This window comes from Castanea sativa, chromosome 4 (genome assembly GCF_040712315.1).
Source record: "Castanea sativa cultivar Marrone di Chiusa Pesio chromosome 4, ASM4071231v1".
NCBI classification, from domain to species: domain Eukaryota; kingdom Viridiplantae; phylum Streptophyta; class Magnoliopsida; order Fagales; family Fagaceae; genus Castanea; species Castanea sativa.
This window is the reverse complement of record NC_134016.1, coordinates 30662249-30683142: the sequence shown is the minus strand read 5'-3', so window position 1 is coordinate 30683142 and position 20894 is coordinate 30662249. Positions and strand designations below refer to the sequence as shown.

The 20894-nt window shown below is 35.0% G+C and overlaps 1 protein-coding gene across 1 annotated transcript; it reads left to right on the top strand.

The window, feature by feature from the left end:
• The first annotated feature begins 4534 nt into the window (after positions 1-4534).
• LOC142631966 (ferric reduction oxidase 7, chloroplastic-like) lies at positions 4535-16260 on the top strand. Its single transcript, XM_075806345.1, has 9 exons — positions 4535-4940; positions 5011-5134; positions 5295-5480; positions 10905-11139; positions 13883-14210; positions 14294-14558; positions 14669-14924; positions 15031-15463; positions 15846-16260. The coding sequence occupies exons 1-9, from the start codon at positions 4694-4696 to the stop codon at positions 16013-16015; spliced, it is 2244 nt and encodes a 747-aa protein (XP_075662460.1). The 5' UTR covers positions 4535-4693; the 3' UTR covers positions 16016-16260.
• The last annotated feature ends 4634 nt before the right edge of the window (positions 16261-20894 follow it).

The window sequence follows — 20894 nt, the reverse complement described above, 5'->3', positions numbered from 1 at the left end:
TCCTCTAACTTTCAATTTTTGTCAATGTGGTATTCCGTTAGAGCTCAGTTAGGTGCTGTCGTTAAAGGTGCTGAAATGACGCCGTTTTGGTTTTGGTTTTGGTTTTGTTTTGTTTTTGTTTTTGTTTTTGTTTTTGTTTTTGTTTTTGTTTTTGTTTTTTTTGGAATTAAAAGAAAATAAAAAATCTATATATAAAAAAAAACATTTAACTTCATCACTTCCACCTTTGGACTCTCCCAACTCCCACTCCTCTTTTTCTTCATCTCCTTAAAATCTTCCACACACTGCTTCAACTTCATCTTCTTAACTTGCTTCTCGACTCAGTGAGTTTTTTTTTTTTTTTTTTGGGCGACTCAGTCAAAAATTTTCTCCCACCCTTTTTCCTAGTCCCCATGAGCGTCGCTGATCTGAAGTGTCCTATTCCACCAGTTGGTCCATCTCCACCATTTGTAAAGCGATAACATCACGTTGGCCACGCACGTGTCTTGACACGCTGGCGTGCACTTGGCCCCACTGAATGGGCTCGAGCTCAAAATTGCGGCCACTAGAATGCTGTAATGGGATGGCAGAAACGAGTGTTTTTGGTTGGACACAGTGTAGAAAGGGAGGCGTTTGGCGAGGTAAGGGACGTCGAGGCTGCTGAGTTGGGCCTTAAACGATGTCTTCGAGTTGAGTTGGTGGTACTCGATCGAGTCAAGCTTCAGGATTAGCTCAAATCATGAGAGTGCCACCGTGGAGGTGTTGAAATCGCCAATTCCTAGTCGGTTGTTGAGTCTGTCGTTCCCCTTAATTTTTTTTATACAAAGTTTTATTTTTATTTTTTTTAATTCTGAAATTAAAAAAAGCTAAAATGGCGTTGTTTCAGCACCCTTAACAGCAGCAGCTAACTGAACTCTAACAGAATACCACATTGACAAAAATTAAAAATTAGAGGACTGAAATTACAAAACTGAAAGTTAGAGGACTGAAATAAAAAAGACTGAAAGTTAGAGGGTCAGTTTTGGATTTTTGCCTAGATAGTATTAGAGAAATAAATATTTAAATAAATGTTGGGGTTCTATTGCGATTTTGCAGAGGCTTTCACTAAAATAAAAATAACAATCAATACCTAGTTCAAGAAATATAGAAATTTGAGAGAAAGAGAGAGAGAGAGAGGCAGGAAGGGGGAGAGGAGTACCATCTGCACTGCGTAGCCGTGGGAAATCATAAGACATAGGCTTGAAGAATTGTGGACTGCAGAAGTATCTACATGTGAACGGATTCTTGAGAAATTTATGATAAGAGAGTCTGAATATGGTTTTTCAAATTGGGTGAGGATGATAACTAATAAGGTGGTTGCTTATGGTTTTTGAAGTTGGGTAAGGATGATAACTGATGAGATGATGAACCATTTTAATTTGAGTTTAAAGCGTGGAGGAGTGGGGAAAGTGCGAGACATTAGGTGAAGAGTTCGAGAGAATTGTGGATAAGATTTTGTGAGGTTATTTTAAAATCACACAAAAATCCAATGCAATATTTTGTAGTAGTTCAAGATTTAAAATAAATAAATAAATAAATAAGAAAGACATCAACCTGTGTGCTACGAATTATATGTGGGTTTCAAAATTTTTTGGGTCGTGGGTGGTGAGGGGGAGAGATCGTGATTGTACTGGGAGCATGTTCTTATTTTGTAGATAGTGTTTTACGTGAGTTAGAGAAGTATTTTTACCAAAATTTGCCCCTACATAAACATAGGCTATGGGGGTATTTTGGAACAAAAAAAATATCTGGTATAAATAGGGGAAACTCCTTAAATAGTAGTATAGATTTGCAGATGCTTTCGCTAAAATAAAAATAGCAATCAATACCTAGTTCAAAAGTAGGGAGAGGGGGGAGGGGGGGGGGGGGAGTACCATCTACACTGCGTAGCCATGGGAAATTGTAAAACATAGGCTTGAAGAATTGTGGACTGCAGAAGTATCTACATGTGAATGGATTCTTGAGAAAATGATGATAAGAGAGTTTGAGTATGATTTTTCAAATTGGGTGAGGATGATAACTAATAAGGTGGTTGCTTATGATTTTTGAATTTGGGTAAGGATGATAACTGATGAAATGATGAACTATTTTAATTTGAGTTTGGAGCGTGGAGGAGTGGGGAAAGTGCGAGTCATTAGGTGAAGAGTTGAGAGAAACGTGGATAAGATTTTGTGAGGTTATTTTAAAATCACACAAAAAATCCAGTGCAATATTTTGTAGTAGTTCAAGATTAAAAAAAGAAAAAGAAAAAGAAAAAAGAAAGACATCAACCTGTGTGCTACGAATTATATGTGTGGGTTTCAAAATTTTTTGGGATCGTGGGTGGTGAGGGGGAGAGAACGTAAGAATAAGTACCTTTTCCTCAACTCTTGATTCTCTTATCTCAACTGTTCCAGAGTGCGTAAATCTGATTTTGAAAGTGAACGTGTGCTACAATTAACAGCACCTACTTGCCTGTTCAACAAAGGCATTAGTAATGCTCATCTGGACAAACCTTAGAATCATTTGATCACCAATGCTGAACACCAGTGATTGGTTCATAAGAATGAGCAATTGAGCACATCATAGACTTCATCAACTATAAGACCAATGCTGAACTTTAACCATAAAGAGACTCTGTACAATTAGTTTACCTAATACGGTATCTTTGAGAGTTGTAGATTCTACTGACCTATATAGAAGACGACTAATTGGATGACTGAAACCCAAAGGTCCATCAAATAGAACAATGATGGCCCACCAATTATATTAAGATGCAACAAAACCTCAATTGATTTTTAAAAAAAAATTTTCATTTAATATGCGAGATAGGGAGGGAAAGAAGTTAGCGGATGACGCACAGAGCATTATCTTTGAAGACCCAGAGTCTATTAACAATTTTTTTCTCCTTTTGTACCAGTTGTCTATGTCATGACAACAAACTAAAAGGATACAGTTTGTTAGGTTAAAAAAGATTGACTCCGGTTAATTAATTTATTTACCAAAGTTAATTAATTAGATCAAATTACATGCAAATCGTAGAAATATCAACAAATCACCAAATAACTAATATGCAATAGAAAATAAATTAACATGGTAATTTATTAACAAATGGGGAAAATTTCTCGCAAGACAAAAACACCATCAGGTGAATTTAAGGTTACTACTCCCAAGAATCCACTAATCAATAATCAAGCGGTTACAAATATGAGGAATCTTATCACTACCTTGGCCTATCCCAAAATACCAACCTACAGTTGAGCATTTGCTTCAATACCTAATTGAACTTGATATTGTAGCAAACTTCTTTGCTTTGCACAAATCTCCAATTTGGTGACTAGCTCCTTTGCATGGATCCCAGTACGTGACTAACTCCAACAACTTGGTTACTTCATAAATGATGAAGATCAGGAAGTATTTGGTTACAAAACCCTAAGACGTACAAACGCAGTAGCTTCACATAGAATATATGAGTTCTAGGTCTCTGTTTCTGTACTTGATAACGTTTAAAATAAGCCTTATATATGACTCGGGTTGTTAAAAGAGAAACCCTAATCATTCAAGTTATCATGAGCCGAATTTCAAATCTAAGAATTCTAAAATCGTAATTCTTGATAAATTGAGCTTGTGTTGATTTTCTTCATTAATCTTCGATAGCAAGTAATGTCGAGCTAGTGTTGAACTTTAATAAATCAACTTTTTTTTCACTTGTTTCTTTGATCAAACTTCATGTCTTTAATGATACCACTTGATCTGTTAGAAAAACATACTTCTTGATACATTAAACTTAACTTACATCTACTTAATTACAAGTAAAGTACGTTTTGTCAAATGATTAGTCAATTACACAAAAAATATGACTCTAACAGAATCGATATATCCATTAACAGATAAAGATTGATTCATCAATTCACTTAATTGAGCATATAACCAATATTAAAATAAATTAAAATATTTTTTTATAAAAATAATCCAACACAATGTATTGATCAAAATTACAAGAAAATTTGGCACAAAATTAAGCCAACAAAAAAAAAAACTTTACTTTAAGCTTTTTGTAGTAAAACTTGTAATACTTTTAGCATTTTTCATTTGATTTTGTATGGTTTACATGGATTTGTTAATTAGATTTTTTAAATATTATGTGTCTTATATATGAATAAAAATTAAAAGAAATTGAGGATTTATAATTTTAAATGAGAAAAGAGACCCTTTCCCGGAGTTATGAAGTACATGGCTAATATGAGGAAGCCAGGGCACCAAGAGATGGAATTGGAGAATTGAGAGAAAAGAGAGAAGAATCAACTAACATTCCTGATCATGAATGAAGATTTTCAAGTACAATGCTCCAATGCGGCAGTTAGACTAGTAAAGTCAAAGAGAGGAAAGAACAATGCACCAATGCGGTAGTTATACTAGTAAAGTCAAAGAGAAAGAGAAGGTATAATAAGACTAGTAAGACATTTAGTTAACAACTAGAAATATTCGCATAAAAAAAAAAAAAAAACTAGAAATATTTTCTTCTATAGAAATTGTTAATGCGCATAAGGAAGTACAAACAAGAGACTTTACAAAGATTATAATTGAAATCGCCTATGCACTATTCCATATGAAAATGGCCATCATCATCTCCAATAACAACAACTTCACCCTGTTTCTTGCGAGCTGCTGATTCCTTTTCCTCGTTCTCATAGTCATGGCCGTCGATGACATTTTACACACTTCTCAACACCCTCTTCTTCATTCCAGTGGAGCTCATGCCAACAACAACAAGAAGAAAAACATCAACTCTGTATCATTGGCTAAATGGATTCTCAAATTTACCATGTGGATTGTATTCCTTGCATGGGTTGCTCTCTTTTTTGTCATTCCTACAGACTTCGGGAGTGAACTCTATGCTGACTGGATTGGTGCAACCAATGGAAGCCTATTTGGGTACACAGGTAGCTACTTCTTAATTCAACCTCGTTGTCGCATTCAAAAGAGTTTTGACTTAAAAATGTGCATTTTCAGGGAGTATGTTGCTGTTATACAGTGCCCCAATTATCATTATTGCTTTTCTTGCTGTTCCATTTCTTCTCATCTCTGGGGAAGACCAACTACAACTACAACTACAACTACAACTACAACTACAAGAGTATGTATTTTATTAATCTATGCACTCCTTTTACATGTTTTCATTTTGTTTTTACGATATATGATAGCTAGCTGCAAAAGGAATAATATAATATTGCCCATAATCTGTTTGCTGAAATTGGAGTAACATGAAGAAAAAGCATAAGTTTCATCTATTTCAGGAAGAAGACTCCAAGATTCCGATTGTGGACTTTTCCCGTTCTGGTGGATGGACCACTTGGGGTTGTTTCCGCTGCTGAATTGATTGGCATAATCCTCTTTATCGTGTTTGTTATCTGGGATGTTTATGTCTATACTGCAGTGATCTTAGGAACGTTACCTGATCACTTGATCTCCATAGAACAATGGTACGATGTTTTGTTGGGTTGTGTGTTACTTTGTTAATAACTTTATTGTATAGCTTTTAAATAGAAACCATAACCTATTTTTATATTGCTTAATTTTCTTCTGATCATTTTACTTCAGTAGTTTTTGCAGTTTTGTGTCATCCTTACAAAACTTTTAGGGTAATTACAGGAAGCTCACCAAGGTTAGAATCGTTTTCACTTTGCTTACCTTTAATTTAAAAGTTGACACTTTGCCTTATTTTCACCTTGACTACTTGTGATTCAAAAGTTGACACTTTGCCACCTAAGATATGGTTCATTAGACTTCTGTAAGACCATCTCTAGTAGTTTTTCTAAAATTTTGTAGTATTTGAGAGTAAACAGTTATATTCACCTTTTACCTATTTACTTTTTCAAATAAATTTTTCAACAGACTCTATTATTTCTCTATCTCATTTAAATATTATTTCTTCATTATTTATTTATTCATTATTTTTTTTAAAATTTTATTTTTTTCCTGTACGGTGTGCGGTTATCGACCTGTCCTGCATAAGCCCAATTGCGCACGGTGCGCGATTATTAGCCCATTGTAGGCCCATATGGTATATGTGCATGGTAGATTTAGCTGAGATATGTTTTGGGCCTCGGAGTTGTTATTGTTCGGATACATTCAAGAATACCTCGGTAGAGCCCTGGGGAATATTGATGCCGAGCACTATTCAGTGTCTAACTCTAGTTCCAACATCCAAGCTCCTGTTTCCAAAGTGGGGGCCACTCTGTCAGGAATAATCAAAACAAGCCCCACCCACACAAGTGGCGCTAGAAAGTAATCATCATTAACCTACTAAGGAAAGGCTATAAATAAGAGGAAAGGAGGATGAGAAAATGAGGTTGGACAATAGAGGGTAAAGGTTGGAAAAAAGAGAAATCGAGTGAGGAAACCTAGCAGCAAGTGTGCTTGGCAAGGGAAGTAACCTACCTTGGTGGGCTTTAATTTGTCCAGAGGGATTACCCATTGTAGGAAACCCATAAACCTACAGTAAGAAATAAATTGTGAGCCCAGTAGTACGGTTGGCCCATTAGTGGAGAATTGGGTGTGCACAATTGGAGCCATTTGTGGGAATCTCCTATGCAACTGTAGTTCCAATGGAATTTACTTGACAAAACATGGTCGACCATCATTCAGCAAGCTATGTCAATAGTGGGTCCGGGGGCTCGTCCCAAAGTTCGAGCTGGAGAGAAAGGAGGTATAAGAGAAACGAAGGATGAAGGCATGAATGAGGCTAAGAACACTTTGGCTTGGGAGAGGGATCGTCGCATATGTATCGGTCTGCGTCCGAAGTCCTCGAGCAATAGCATCATGATAGGCGAGGTTAAGAGTTAGAGCGCCTATACAAACTTGTCAGGGATCTAGAATTGGAGGTGTAGGGTAGGTGCCAAAGAAGGAATCGTAATGAGTGTCATGAAGAATCTGTAAGTGTTGGTTATAGCCACGGGGAGGCGTCCCGTCAATCTGGTCCCTGTCGATCACGGGAGAGATCGCGGGATTTCGCTGATTGGGATTTAATTTCCCTTGAACGGCGTAGGCATTGGAGTGTAGCAATGGATGCTATGAGCCGTGCGCTACTCAGGGCGGCTCAATCACCATTTTCAGATGAGATTGAACATGCCCAGATGCCAAGGAGATTTAGTAGACCACCGTTCATTTCGTGTGATGTAAAGGCAGATCCCATTGAGCACGTCAGTCACTATATCCAGATGATGTCTCTCTATAATCAAAACGGCATGCTCATGTGTAAAGTATTTCCTTCCAGTCTCGAGCCTATTGCTTTAAAGTGGTTTAACGGATTAAGAAGGGGATAATTCACAATTTTGGGGAATTGATTCAAGAGTTTGGTGCTCGGTTTATGATGTGCAACCGAGTGCCACATCTGGTGGATGCTTTGCTCTCTATAAAGATGGGAGCAAGGGAAACTCTTCGGAGCTATGCTACTAGGTATTGAGATTTGTATAATGAGATTGGTGGGGGTAATGAGAAAATGGCCACTAGTACTTTCAGGTTGGTTCTGTTGGAGGATTCGGAGTTACGAGAGTCATTGATAATGAGACCCCCTAAGAATATATGACAACTTATGAGGCGTATTGAGGAATATAAAAGGCTGGAAGATGATTAGCAGTAAAGTAAAGGAAAAGTGCCAGCCACATTGCCATACTCAAAGGAATCTTGGCCAAAGGGCCTCCAGCCAAGATTCAGGAGGGATTTGAGAATCCAAGAGCCTAATGCTCGTACTGGGGAAATCAATATGGCGTTCAAAGTGCCCGTGCATAAGATTCTAGAACGAATAAAAAAAAGAGCCTTACTTTCGGTGGTTGAGTAAAATGGGGTAAACCCAACAAGAAGAAATCAAAGCGTATACTGCAGTTGTCACTGGGACTATGGGCATAGTATTGAATAGTGCAGGGTGTTTAAGGATCATTTGGATCAACTTGTGTAGTCCGGACATCTGAAAGTGTTTGTTGTGGATTCCAAGAATGGAGCTTTTGGCAAGCCTCAAGATCATGAGGGAATGCCCTTCCACCCCCGCTGGGTGTGATTGAGGTTATTCATGCAGCATCAACGGGCACCAGTGTGAGTCAGCGAAAGGGAGTGTTAACTGTGGTATCGGTACAAAATGATGGGGAAGATATTCGGTCCTAAAAGAAGATGAAACTTACCCGTGAACCGATTGCTTTTGGCGATGATGACCTAGAAGGAATAACCCAGCCGCATGATGATGCACTCGTGGTCACTGCTTGAATATATGGTTTTGTCATCAAAAAAGTGTTGATAGATCAAGGAAGTGGGGCCAAGGTAATGTATCCCGATCTCTTCAAAGGATTGGGGTTAAAGGTAGAGGATCTCTCTAAGTACGATATCCCTCTAGTGGGATTTGATGGTAGAATGGTAATTTCGGATGGGAAAATTTCACTTCCAGTGAATACAAAGGGGAAATAGGTGATGGTGAATTTCATTGTGGTTAGTTCATTTTCTCCATATGCGGCAATACTCGGCAGGCCATGGATTCACACCATGGAAGCCGTCTTGTCCATTTTGCATGTTAAGGTGAAGTTTCATACCAACCAAGGTGTCGCAATGGTAAGGGAGATCAGCAAGTAGAAAGACAATGTTTAGTGACAGCCGTGAATCAAGAGATTAAGCAGAAAGAGTCTGTTGAGCAGGACCATTTGTAGCAATTACAGGAGCCCTCAGAGGGCAAAGGAACTGATAGTGCCGAGGATATGATTAAGGTTAGCATACTTCCTTATGAGAATATGAATTTCTATATAGGAAGTAGTATGAAGCATGAGGATAGGGTGAGTGTATTGTTACTGTTGGTTCAAAATCTCAACATCTTTGCATAGAGCCCCTACGACGTGCTCAGTGTGGACCCCGAGTTCATTATTCACAAACTTAATGTAGATCCGATGTTCCCCCTGAAGTAGCAAAAGCTGAGGAGATCGGCCAAGCAACATGTAGAGGCCGTGAAGCAAAAGGTTGAGAAGTTGAAACTGGCTGGAGCAATTGAAGAAGTATACTTCCCAGAGTGGTTGTCCAATACTGTAGTGGTGAAGAAGAAGAACGGTGAATTGAGGGTTTCTGTAGACTTTACCGACCTCAATCGAGCTTGTCCTAAGGATCAGTTTCTTGTGCCGAAGATTGATCAATTGGTGGATGCCACCTGTGGACATCCCAGGATGAGTTTTTTGAATGCCTTTTAGGGCTACCATCAGATTGTCTTGATCACCGAGGATTAATAGAAAACATCGTTTATATCTCCAGAAGAAAATTACCATTACACGGTAATGCCTTTCGGTCTAAACAATGCCGGGGCTACTTATCAAAGGATGATGACTAGAATGTTCAGAGAGAAGATCGGGGGCATGGTAGAAGTATATATTGATGATATGGTGGTGAAAAGCAAGGAGAATCAAAAGCATGTACATGGTCTACAGGAGGTATTTGAAATACTTAGGTGGCACAAGTTGCGTCTAAATGCTGATGTGTGTGTGTTCGGCGTGGAAGCTGGTAAGTTTCTTGGATATATGATCACACATCAAGGAATAGAGGTGAACCCCAATCAAAGGGTTATAGAGCGGCTTAGGTCACCGAACAACCCAAAGGAGGTACAAGTTTTGACGGGAATGCTAGCAGCTTGGTGAAATTCACCTTTGGTATTGAAGTTATAGAGACAACGGGAGTTTGAGAGAGAATCTATTCATTTAGGTTTGACACATACCTTGTTTCTTTACAAAATTCCTTGTTTAATCTGTTTTTGTGTTTTTATTTTTTATGTTGGGAGGAGAGAGACATAAAAATGGTGCAAATTAAAAGTACATATTTACCCTTGTTTTTATTTTATTTTAATGGAGGTGGGTTATAAGAGAAAAACAAAGCTAATTTCAAGTGGACAAAATGTCAATTTTTGAACCACGGGTAGGAAAGATGAAAACGAGCTTAACTACAAGTGGGTTTACTTTAATTTGCACAAACTTTTATAACAAAGATGGAATTAAAATTATTGATCTCTCGTATTAGAATGAAGAAATGCTTCTCTAATCTAAATACATATGGAAGTTTTGAAAATTGGAACTATCAAAGAACTATAATTGGGCCTAGTTACCAATTTTCCCTTTTTTTATTAGACTGGATTAAGGTCCGATTCTCGATTGAATTGGCCAGTATAGTCTAGTTTTTAAAACCATGGCTAAAGCCACAAACTATTTTATAATATTTTTACAAACAATAGATGTGACAAATTCTTTCTAATTCTTATCTCAGCCCATTACTAACATCATTTTTTTATTCGAGTAATATTACAACTACAAATTATTTGATAACAATTTTACAAATTATTGATGTGACAAATTCTTACTAGCTCTAATATGAGTTTACCACTAACATCACATTCATGTTTACCAATAATTATTTGAAAAAAGCTAAAACCACATTAGTAATTTATAAAAATGTTGTAAATTAGTTTGTATTTGTAGCATTACTCTTTTTACTTACCAATAACTAATCAATACCTCAACAGTTTGTAATAAAGTTTGTAAAATAATTTGTGGTTTTAACATTTTCCATATAAGAAATAGAGTTTGGTGCTTAACCTAACAAACTTTCCAACTAAGATATAATAGACTGACACGTGGCTAATAACTAAAACTAATTTAACAAACTTCTGTTACAGCTTCAATGACACCATTTGAGAACTTTCAAACTACAAGTCATTGTCACTGGTCTGAACTCATCTCTTTGCAATCATAAAACATGTTGTATATGAGAAATTTAAATTCTATAGAGTGTGCATTTTCCCTTTAAATTTTTTAGAGTTCTTTTTCGTCAGTACATGAAGATTGGTTTCACAGGTTGAGATTCCTAGTTTTTTTTTTTTTTGAAATTTTCAGTTGTTTCATTTTGACAAATCTGGGACTTCGCCTTGGTTCTATCGGATTAGATTGCTTCGCTTTTTTGTTTCTTCCGGTTGCAAGGGGATCGGTTCTTCTCCGCCTTATAAATATCCCCTTCGAGCAAGCAATAAGATATCATGTGTGGCTTGGACATCTCACTATGCTCCTGTTTACTCTCCATGGACTACTCTATGTAATTGCATGGACAATTGAGGGAAACCTTCTACAAAATGTGAGTGCTTAGGGTAAAACTCTTTTTCTTTTGCATAGCCATATTTATACACTTGTTTCTCTCTTCCTTATATATATTTGTTAGTTTTTTTTATAAGAATATATTTGTTAGTTTGTTTGCCAAAAAAGAGGATATTTATAATCACTACTGAAAGTTGAATTACCCAATTGCTATATATATATATATACACACACACACACGCAAAAAGAATGCAACGGAAAGGGAAACAGCAATTGAAAATGGAAAAATGGGAATTACAAGACTAGAGAAATTATTTAATAAAGCAAAGAGTTTTGAGACTTAGAGATGGGGAGATGCTGTGCAGCAGTAATAATTGTTATTTTTGTTAATTTGATTTCACTCTTTTTGAAAATGATCCTTTATGCCGCTACCTTCTGGTTTGGTTGTTTTATTCATTATTATTTGGTTAAAAAATTTTATTTATTATTTATAATGTAATAGAATAACATTTAACAATTAAAGACAATAAAAAAAATAACAACATAAAACACAAAAATAAATCATATCAACCAAAAGTTGAATTCTAAAAAGTACAAAAATTCATCAACTCAAAATAGAGATACAAGAAAAATAAAAAAATCAACCAAAATAAAAGTAAAAGTAAAGTTTTTTATGTCCTCTGTAAGGTTATCTCTATTTTATTCTTTACTCCCGTCATCCTCTTTGTTTTATAACTAAAGGTTACAAATTGACGTTTGATTTCTTTTATTTTTTTTCTTTCTCCATCTACGCTTTATTGCCCATCTCTCTCTCTCTCCATCTTATTGTTTTTCCAAATTTAATGATAATTCTAATGTATTAAATATGTACCGTAGCGTTTATTTATTTATTTTTACTCTATTTTGCTTCCATTAAGTTAGTGTATCCATAACTATTAGTTTTTTCATATTATGTTTGGTTTCTTATTATTATTATAGTGTTTCTAAGTTTGCATTTGTTTTGTATGTCATTTTTCCATTGATGCATTGTAACATTTCATGGGAAGACTTTATAAGAACAATTTTTATTTATTGAATTTAAATAAAATATTATCTACTTAATTTTTTTTTAAATGAGATAAAATATAAATAATTTAATGATATGGAGGATGTTTTTGAATTTAAATGTTGAATAAAATAAGATGAGAAAGAAAAATAGTAAAAATGAAATGTTTAGCAATAAACACCAAATTATTTTAGTTATGCTAAGTAATAAAATAACATTATTTTTATATTATCTTTATAATGCAATAGGATAACATTTAACAATCAATGAGAATAAAAAAGATAACAACATAAAACACAAAACTAAATAGTATCAACCCAAAGGAGAATTCTAAAGAATACAAAAGTTCATCAACCTAAAGTAAAGATGCAAGAAAAATAAAAATATATACCAAAATCTGAGAGAGAGAGAGAGAGAGAGAGAGAGAGAGAGAGAGAGAGAGAGAGAGAGAGAGCATTTTGTGTGTGGAAAAATAGATAATTATGCATGGAATGAGAGAGGGAATGACAAATTTATATAAATGCATAGAAGAATAGTGATATTATGGTAGAGAGGAGTGGGGATATGAAAAGTTGAAATGGAATGAGAAAGGTTGAAGAAAGTTAAGATAAAGAGTAGTGGGGATATGAAAAGTTAAAATGGACTTCAAATTTAATAATAAATAAGAATAGTTAAAAATAAGATAAATATGATATTTTGATTGTAATATAATAGAGTTTTTAATTCACTTTAAATGTTAAAAAATTATATAAAAAATTGGAAAAAAATAATAATGACATGGTTGCTGATGCGGCTTAACTGGAAAGTAGCGATAATAAATGTTATGCTTCAGCTTTTAGATATATATATAACATGGTGATTGTTCAAAGACACAAGCATGACGCTATAAACATTTCTAGAATGGGATTTTTGATTTTTTGTGGTTAAAATACCTGTTGACAACCTTTTATGTTATGATGCAAATTCTTCTACTTCAACAACTCTTGATTATTGGATAGATCATATTTATATTCTTGCTAAGGCTGTCTGGTGATTGTATACTAATTGTTACTAAATATATCTTCTTCTTCCTTTTATTCTTTTTAATATATCTTCTTCTTGATTCAATGGTATGGTCATTGATAATTACTTAGCACACACAAACTATGAAAGCATGGTGCTAATTTACAAGTCATTGACCTGACTTGTTTGATGACCTTTGGCTGCTATCCATGTTGTTTTATTCATATGACAAAACATTCATGATTCTAACTAGTTCATGATAAAAAAAAAACATGAGCATAGAAGTGAGTCCCTTTGGTCTTGGCTTGTATTCATAATTTTTTAGCTTATGTAGCGCTTGGTACTTCTATATGCATGCGTGGGTCAGAGTGCCTCCTTGGTTTTGGAAGAAGCCAAGCTGATATGTGTTTATCTATATCTTTAATTAATTTGGTGCTCATCACATAGAATCTGTTCCAATTTCTGTTCAAGCCATTTTTAAATTGTGTAGAACTAGGCTGTAACTAATTTCATCCTCTTCTTCAAGACTTAATTGAGAGGTTAGTTAAGTCATCGAGTAGCATCACACAGAAGAAAGACAAGAGAAACCCATCTCCTTTGTAACCCTTGTTAATGGCTAAACCATATGCTTTTTCTTCCTTCATAGAATGTATCTAAGAATACCTTCATCTTCATGGAAAGAAATATAAGGTCATATGAAGATGACATTGCTTATAGCTCTAATTGTTTGATGCAGACGTTGATGTGGGTAGATCTTGGTGTTGGTCATTTTCCAGGTGTTATAAGTCTGGCAATTGGTCTAATAATGTGGATGACATCACTTCATCCAGTGAGAAAGAAGAAGTTTGAGTTGTTCTTCTACACTCATCAACTATATGTAATTTTTGTTGTCTTTTTAGCTTTGCATGTTGGGCATTTCATTTTCGGTGTATCTGCTGGAGGAATATTTCTTTTCATTCTAGATCGTTTTTTGAGAATCTGCCAATCGCGAAAGATTGTTGATATAATTTCAATCAAGTGCCTACCTTGTGGAACTGTGGAATTGATGCTTTCAAAACCTGCAAGTAATACTAGTTCCCCATAAATTTGTAGTTTCCTTGTTTTTTTGTTGTTACCATAACTGTGACACTTTTCCTTGATAATGTAGATTTGCGGTACAATGCCCTTAGTTTTATTTTCCTTCAAGTTCGGGAATTATCTTGGCTGCAGTGGCATCCTTTCAGTGTATCATCTAGTCCTTTAGATGGTAAATATCATCTATCCGTTCTCATAAAGGTTATTGGCAAATGGACAGAAAATCTTAGAGGAAACATTTTGAATAGTTCTAGAGCTGACCTACATCTTCGGCCACAAACAAAGATAACAGCTTCTGTTGAGGGGCCTTATGGTCATGAATTACCATATCACTTGATGTATGCACCCAAACAGTCAATTTCACTAGAATTTACTAAATATCAAGCTTAACTTTAAGTTTCATATTATCTTCCATTTTATGAGCTGACTTCACCATTTGATTCTCTAGGTATGAAAACCTTATTTTAGTCGCAGGTGGCATAGGAATTTCACCATTTCTGGCTATCTTGAGTGACATTCTCCATCGTAATAGGGAAGGAAAACCTTGTTTGCCTCGAAACATCATTATTGTTTGGGCTGTAAAAAGATCAAACGAGCTTCCTCTTCTTTCTACCAATGATATGGAATCAATTTGTCCATTTTTCTCAGATAAACTAAATCTTGAGATTCACATTTTTGTCACTCGAGAATCACAACCTCCACTGGTATGCTTAGTTATTCTCTCACACCTTTTTTTTTTTTTAATTTTGTTTTGTATTTAAAGTTATCATGTTCATTTTGTGAAATTTAATGGTTGTTATTTATTTGCAGGAAGAGGGCCAAGTACACGAGGCTACGAACTCTTCTCCTCTTGTGTCTAATTGTTGCAGCATGTCAGTTTTGGTTGGTACAGGAAATAATATATGGTTTGGACTATATATTATCTCATCTACACTAGGCTTTGTTATCTTACTTTTTTTACTGGATATTTTTTACATAAACCCTTATGACATATCTTCATGGTCATACAAAGGGCTTCTCCTTGTAATTTGCATGCTTGCAAGCGTTTTTATCTTTGGGGGTGTTGTGGTTGGTTTGTGGTATCTTTGGGAAAGACAAAATGTAGCAAGGGAGGCATGCAAGGATGATAGGATAATGGTTGAGAAGATGCAGCATGATGAAATTGTAGCTCACAGGGATTCATGTCAGCAAAAACTTGCGAGTTCAATCAATACTTATTATGGTTCAAGACCAGACTTCAAAGGTATAGCATTTCAACTTTTGTTCAAAACATAAATTAAAAGAATAATATAACAACAACAACAATGACAATGATGATGACAACAACCAAATTTTAGTCCCAACAACAGCAATAGACTAGTCAAGGTTGGCCACGTGTATTCTTGTTTGTAAGGGACACATTAATGTGTGTCTATAGTGACTAAATTTCACACAAGCCATCAATCTATCACAACCCTCCTCTATTTACTGGGCTTAGGACCAATTGTGAACAAAATATATGACATAAATGGATGAAGTAAAAGTAAAAGAAACATGAAAAAAAAAATCTTAATGACAAAGTTTAATTTCTTTAGTTGTACTACACCAAAGGCTTTCTTGATTGCCTTTCCTTTGTCTTGTTGTAGATATTTTTGGGGATATATCAGAGAAATGGGGCTACGTTGATGTTGGTGTTATTGTGTGCGGTCCTCCAAGTCTTCAGACAAGCGTTGCCAAAGAAATCAGGTCACAGAATATCAGGAGACAACGCCATCATCCAATCTTCCATTTCAACAGCCATAGTTTTGATGTGTAGGCACCACCTTCATCATCTCATCTTCCTCTTAGGGGGTGTTTGGTTTGTTATGATGTGCCCTTGATGTGATTCACATTACGATGATGTGAGATTAAGGTTTTTGGTTTATTTTATTTTCTTCTAATATTACCATAATCTAAAATTACAATATATATTACATCACCTTAATCTCATCACATTCCTAAACAATGTAATGTTGTATTCTTGTATTGAGATTGCATTAATATAAGATTACATTTATGTAATATTACAGTGTAATGTAATATCACGACGAACCAAACGCCTCCTAATGTAATCAATTATATTAGAAGCTAAATACTCTCTATTGATATGTATAAATATTAATAACAACATACATACAATTATATGTGTATATGCACTTTTAAGTTATTATTATTCGGTTCCTTGATCTTTAATAGGGATTCTAAAGATGGTGATGGAATTATTTATTCTAACCTCTAAGCTTTTAAAGGAAAATAAAAGTGACAATTGGATAAATAGGATACATTTTGTTACAATACAAGCTCCACGGGCTTTAATATTTTTGTATTATTGTACTACATTTACTTGGATTACACTCATATTGGAGAACCTCTTTCTTTATAAAAGCAATCCCTTGAATAATATTTTAGAAAATTTTATACAATAATTTCAATCTTTTAACATGCTATACTCAGTGGAGAACCTCTTCTTCATACTACCCTTTATAGATAGCTAGTTGGGAGTCTAGTCTATATCTCATTGCCTAGACATTTCCTATGTAATTCACAATGTTAGTCAATTCATGGTTGCAACATGGTCCTCTCAATTTGCTGTTGTTCCCAGAATCCTCCAGTATCTGAAAGGTGCCTGTTCCATAGATTGCCCTTTTCCTCTCATTCTCCATTGACTCTCTAGCTTCCTAAAATGCAAATTGGGCAGGCAATCCCATTGACTGTCGGTTACTACAAGGTATTGCTTATTTCTTGGCAATTCCCTCATTTCTTAGCACAACCAAAAACAAATTTTCATTACTCTCTAAAGTATTAAGGCAAAATATCATGCACTTGCTAATACCACAACTCCACAGCCAAGCTTTTTGGTTGCATTTGATCCTACAAGATCTTGGAGTTGATTTTCTCCCAAAGATATCAATCCACTATGACCATTGAAATGTCATTCAAATACCCACAGTGATGTCTTTCATATGCATACCAAACATATTGAGATTTATTACCACTTCTTTCATGATCATTTGCTTCAAGTTACTTTACAACCATGAGCTGTCTTCTTACAAGATTAGTTAGCTAATTTCTCCACTAAGCTGTAGACACCTAATTTTTTACTTTGTTAATAAATTTTGGTCCTTGGCCCTAATTATGAGCTTGACATATGTCAACCAAGGGTAATTAAAGAGTTCAAAATAGTTTGGAAGTAATCACAACTCAAAAGTGCTTAAATTGCTTTGAAATTGATACTGAAAAGTGACATTTACTCATTAGTTTAACCATAGCTATCTATCCATAATTTTTTTTGAGTGAGATTTGTTTCATTAGAAAGTAGACATCTTGAGCTTCAATTTGAACACAAATGTTGCCTAATTTGGACTCATATTGAGTATGTTATGACCATTTGAAGTTATGCCAACTAAGCAGTCGAAATTAAGGTTTTTGGGGAGCATGCGTATGCATGAATCATACGCATGGTCGGGGCATGCGTATGCATGAATCATGCATTCGTACTCATGCCCTGACCATGCATACGTAGACCGATTTTCTAGGTTTTAAAACTTCATTTTTAAGGGCCCAAAACATTATTCTTTAATGTGGGCCAGCCCTTAGACCCTTAAGAATCCCTGAAAACCCTAATTTTAACTTATAAATACTCACTTTATATCTCCAATCAAAACCCTAACTAGAAAGAGTTATATTTTGGCCACCATCTTCTCTAAAACCCTAGTTCTCTTTTCTAAAACTCATACACAGTACCTTTGCACGTTTTTTTACAAATTAAAAACCTCTCTTTAGTTCTAAGGTAGAAACTAATGTTCTAATTTGATTTCTTAAAACCTTTTTTAATTAAACTTTTTTCTTGAGTTGTGATTCCTAAAAACTGTTGTGTTCTTTCATTCCCTTGTTCTATTAATCTAATCTTTGTGTTGTAGGCTTGAGGGGTCGGTTGAACAATCTCAAACTCAAAATCTTAAGCAAGGTGAATGTTCTTCCCATGAATTCTTTCTTTGTTTAATTGGATTCACATGAATTTCTTAACATAGTTTTTTACATTTGTTATATTTGATTTGTTTATTGTTTTTAATTCTTTATCTATGTATTGATCTAATGTTAGGTTGTTTATAATCTGTTTTGGTTGTTTTGGTTTTATTATTTTGGTTTTATGTAAAGTTTAACATGTTGATTTATTTAATGTGGTTTACTATTTATTTTATTTCTGTTAAGGACATATTTTATGTAATTGGATAATGTTTTGACAAAACGCACTTTACTTGTAATTGGGTAGATCTAGGATGTGTTTAATACTTCAAAGAACAAGAGTTCAAGTCTAGTATTAAAGCCATGAAGATTGGACCAAGAAACAAGTGAATAAAATCTGTTCATTAAAATTGGATAGATTCTCAACAGCTGCTGACAGATAATATTTATTGAGGATTAATGAATTTCGACAGATATATCTATCAAGGTCTCGACAGATAGCTCGACAGCTGTATCTATCAAGAATTACGAAATTCAGATTTTCAGATCTCATTTTCGGCCCATGTTGACATATGTGTAGGGTTTCTTTTCTCACAACCTAAGACATATATAAGGCTTATTTTAAAGGCCGTCACATATAAGAATACAAGGAGAACAAATGAAAAAGGTGACTGATGCCTTATTCTTTCTGAAAGAAACTACTGCGTCTTTGCACCTTAGGGTTTTGTAACCAAGTATTTCTTGATCTTCATTGTTAATGAAGTGAAGAACTTTGCAGCCAACAATCTTCTTTAAGTTGGTGAGTTAGTCATGTACTAGGAGCCGTGCATCATTGGTTAGTCATGTACTAGGATCCGTGCAAAAGAGTGGCGTTCATATATTGAAAGTTCAAAAGTTCTAAAGCGGTAAAAGGTTTCTGTAGTAAGTTCATCTACGAGAATTGTAGAGTCAAGGGATAAAGGTTTTGTACTAGATTTGAAACTTCTTTTTATTATAGTGAATTGCTTTTAGGGATGATTTCCCCCCAGAGTTTTTTTATTTTTATTTTTTATACTGTGAAACTAGTTTGTTTCATTGATTTTCCTAGGTCATCATATCTTATCTTATTAATTTTTCGCTGTGCATGAGATTGACATGATATTGATGTTTGTTTGTTTGTTTTAACAAGTTTTATTCATAATAAATCTAATTAACAATTTGGGTTTAAAACTTGTTAATTCTATCAATCGGGGTCTAAATTTTCCAACAAGTGGTATCAGAGCTGGTACACATTGATTGGATTAATTTCTTGAGTGTGATCCTTGACCCCCGTTGTCATGGATCGTGGACAATATCTTTTAATTCCTCCTTTATTTGATGGCACTAATTATGCGTAACGAAAAGTTCGTAAGAAATTTTTTTGCAGACTCTAGGTGAACAGGTATGGCAAGCTATTGAAGTTAGCTGGATTAAGCTAAAGGAATCGTCGGTGGATTAGGATGAAGCAACAATCAAAGCAGCAAGTTTCAATAGTAGGGCTTTGAATGCTTTGTTTTGTGGGGTGACCAATGAGGAATTCAAGAAAATATCATCTACGAGAGTTGCCAAGGAAGCATGGACCATTCTTGAGACCACCTATGAAGGTACTTAGATAGTAAAAACTATGAAGTTTCAAAGACTCACTAGTAGTTTTGAAGAAATGAGGATGGAGGAGGATGAGACTTTTAATGAGTTCTATGCTAAACTCAAAGATATTGTGAATTCTGCCTTCAACCTTGGAGAATCTATAGCAAAATCCAAAATTGTTAGAAAAATCCTTAGGTCCTTATCTAAAAGATTCCATGCCAAGATCACTGTCATTGAAGAAGTGAAGGACATTGATCAAATTCCTTTGACTAAGCTTGTAGGGATCCTTCAAACCTATTTGATAGGTTTAGATTTAATGGGAAAAGGTGGAAACAGTAGAAATTTAGCTCTTAAGGGTATAGAGGAAGAGAGTGATGACTCTGAAGATGAGGATGAGGATGAGGACTTAACCTTCATAGTGGATAAGATTATCAAGTTTCTTCAATTTAGGAAAAAGGATATGTACAAACCTCCTAGGAAATCTAAATCCTCTAGGAAGGGTAAGAATGGAAAAACCCTTATCCAGTGCTATGAGTGCAAAGGTTTTGGTCATATAAGGATAGAGTGCCCAAACTATCTTATAAAGGAAAAGACCAAGAATTCAAAAGATAAAGGGTTGGTTGCTACCTGGAGTGATACTGAGGATGACTCTTTCGATGAGTATATGGATGAATGTGGTCACTTTATAGCTCTTGCTGTCATAAACGATAAGGTGATTGTAGAGAGTACTAGTGACAGTGAGGATTCTTCTAATGATGAAGTACCCAAGAAGATGATCGTTCAAAAAGCCTATGATAAGCTATGCACTGAATTTATAAAATCTGAAAAGTTTTCTCATCGTTGTAGAAAAGAGCTTAATGAGGTAAAAACTGAAAAAACTAAATTGTTAGTCAAACTAGATGAGACTATAAGGTTAGTTGAGACTCTTGTTGTGGAGAACACCTCATTAGAAGAGAAGGTCAAGAATCTCGAGGTTGAGCTTAGTCAAGCTAGAACTCAAATAGGGAGGATGTCTAGTGCAAAGCTTGATGAGGTATTGAGTGCTCAAAAGTGAATTTCTGATAAGATTGGCTTAGGATATGCTG

Excerpts from the sequence above, each read along its gene's own strand:
- LOC142631966 (XM_075806345.1), top strand. The coding sequence starts at position 4,694 with ATGGCCGTCGATGACATTTTACACACTTCTCAACACCCTCTTCTTCAT. Across the intron at positions 11,140-13,882 it reads AGGGAAACCTTCTACAAAAT|ACGTTGATGTGGGTAGATCT; the intron begins GTGAGTGCTTAG and ends TGTTTGATGCAG. Across the intron at positions 14,559-14,668 it reads GAATTACCATATCACTTGAT|GTATGAAAACCTTATTTTAG; the intron begins GTATGCACCCAA and ends TTGATTCTCTAG.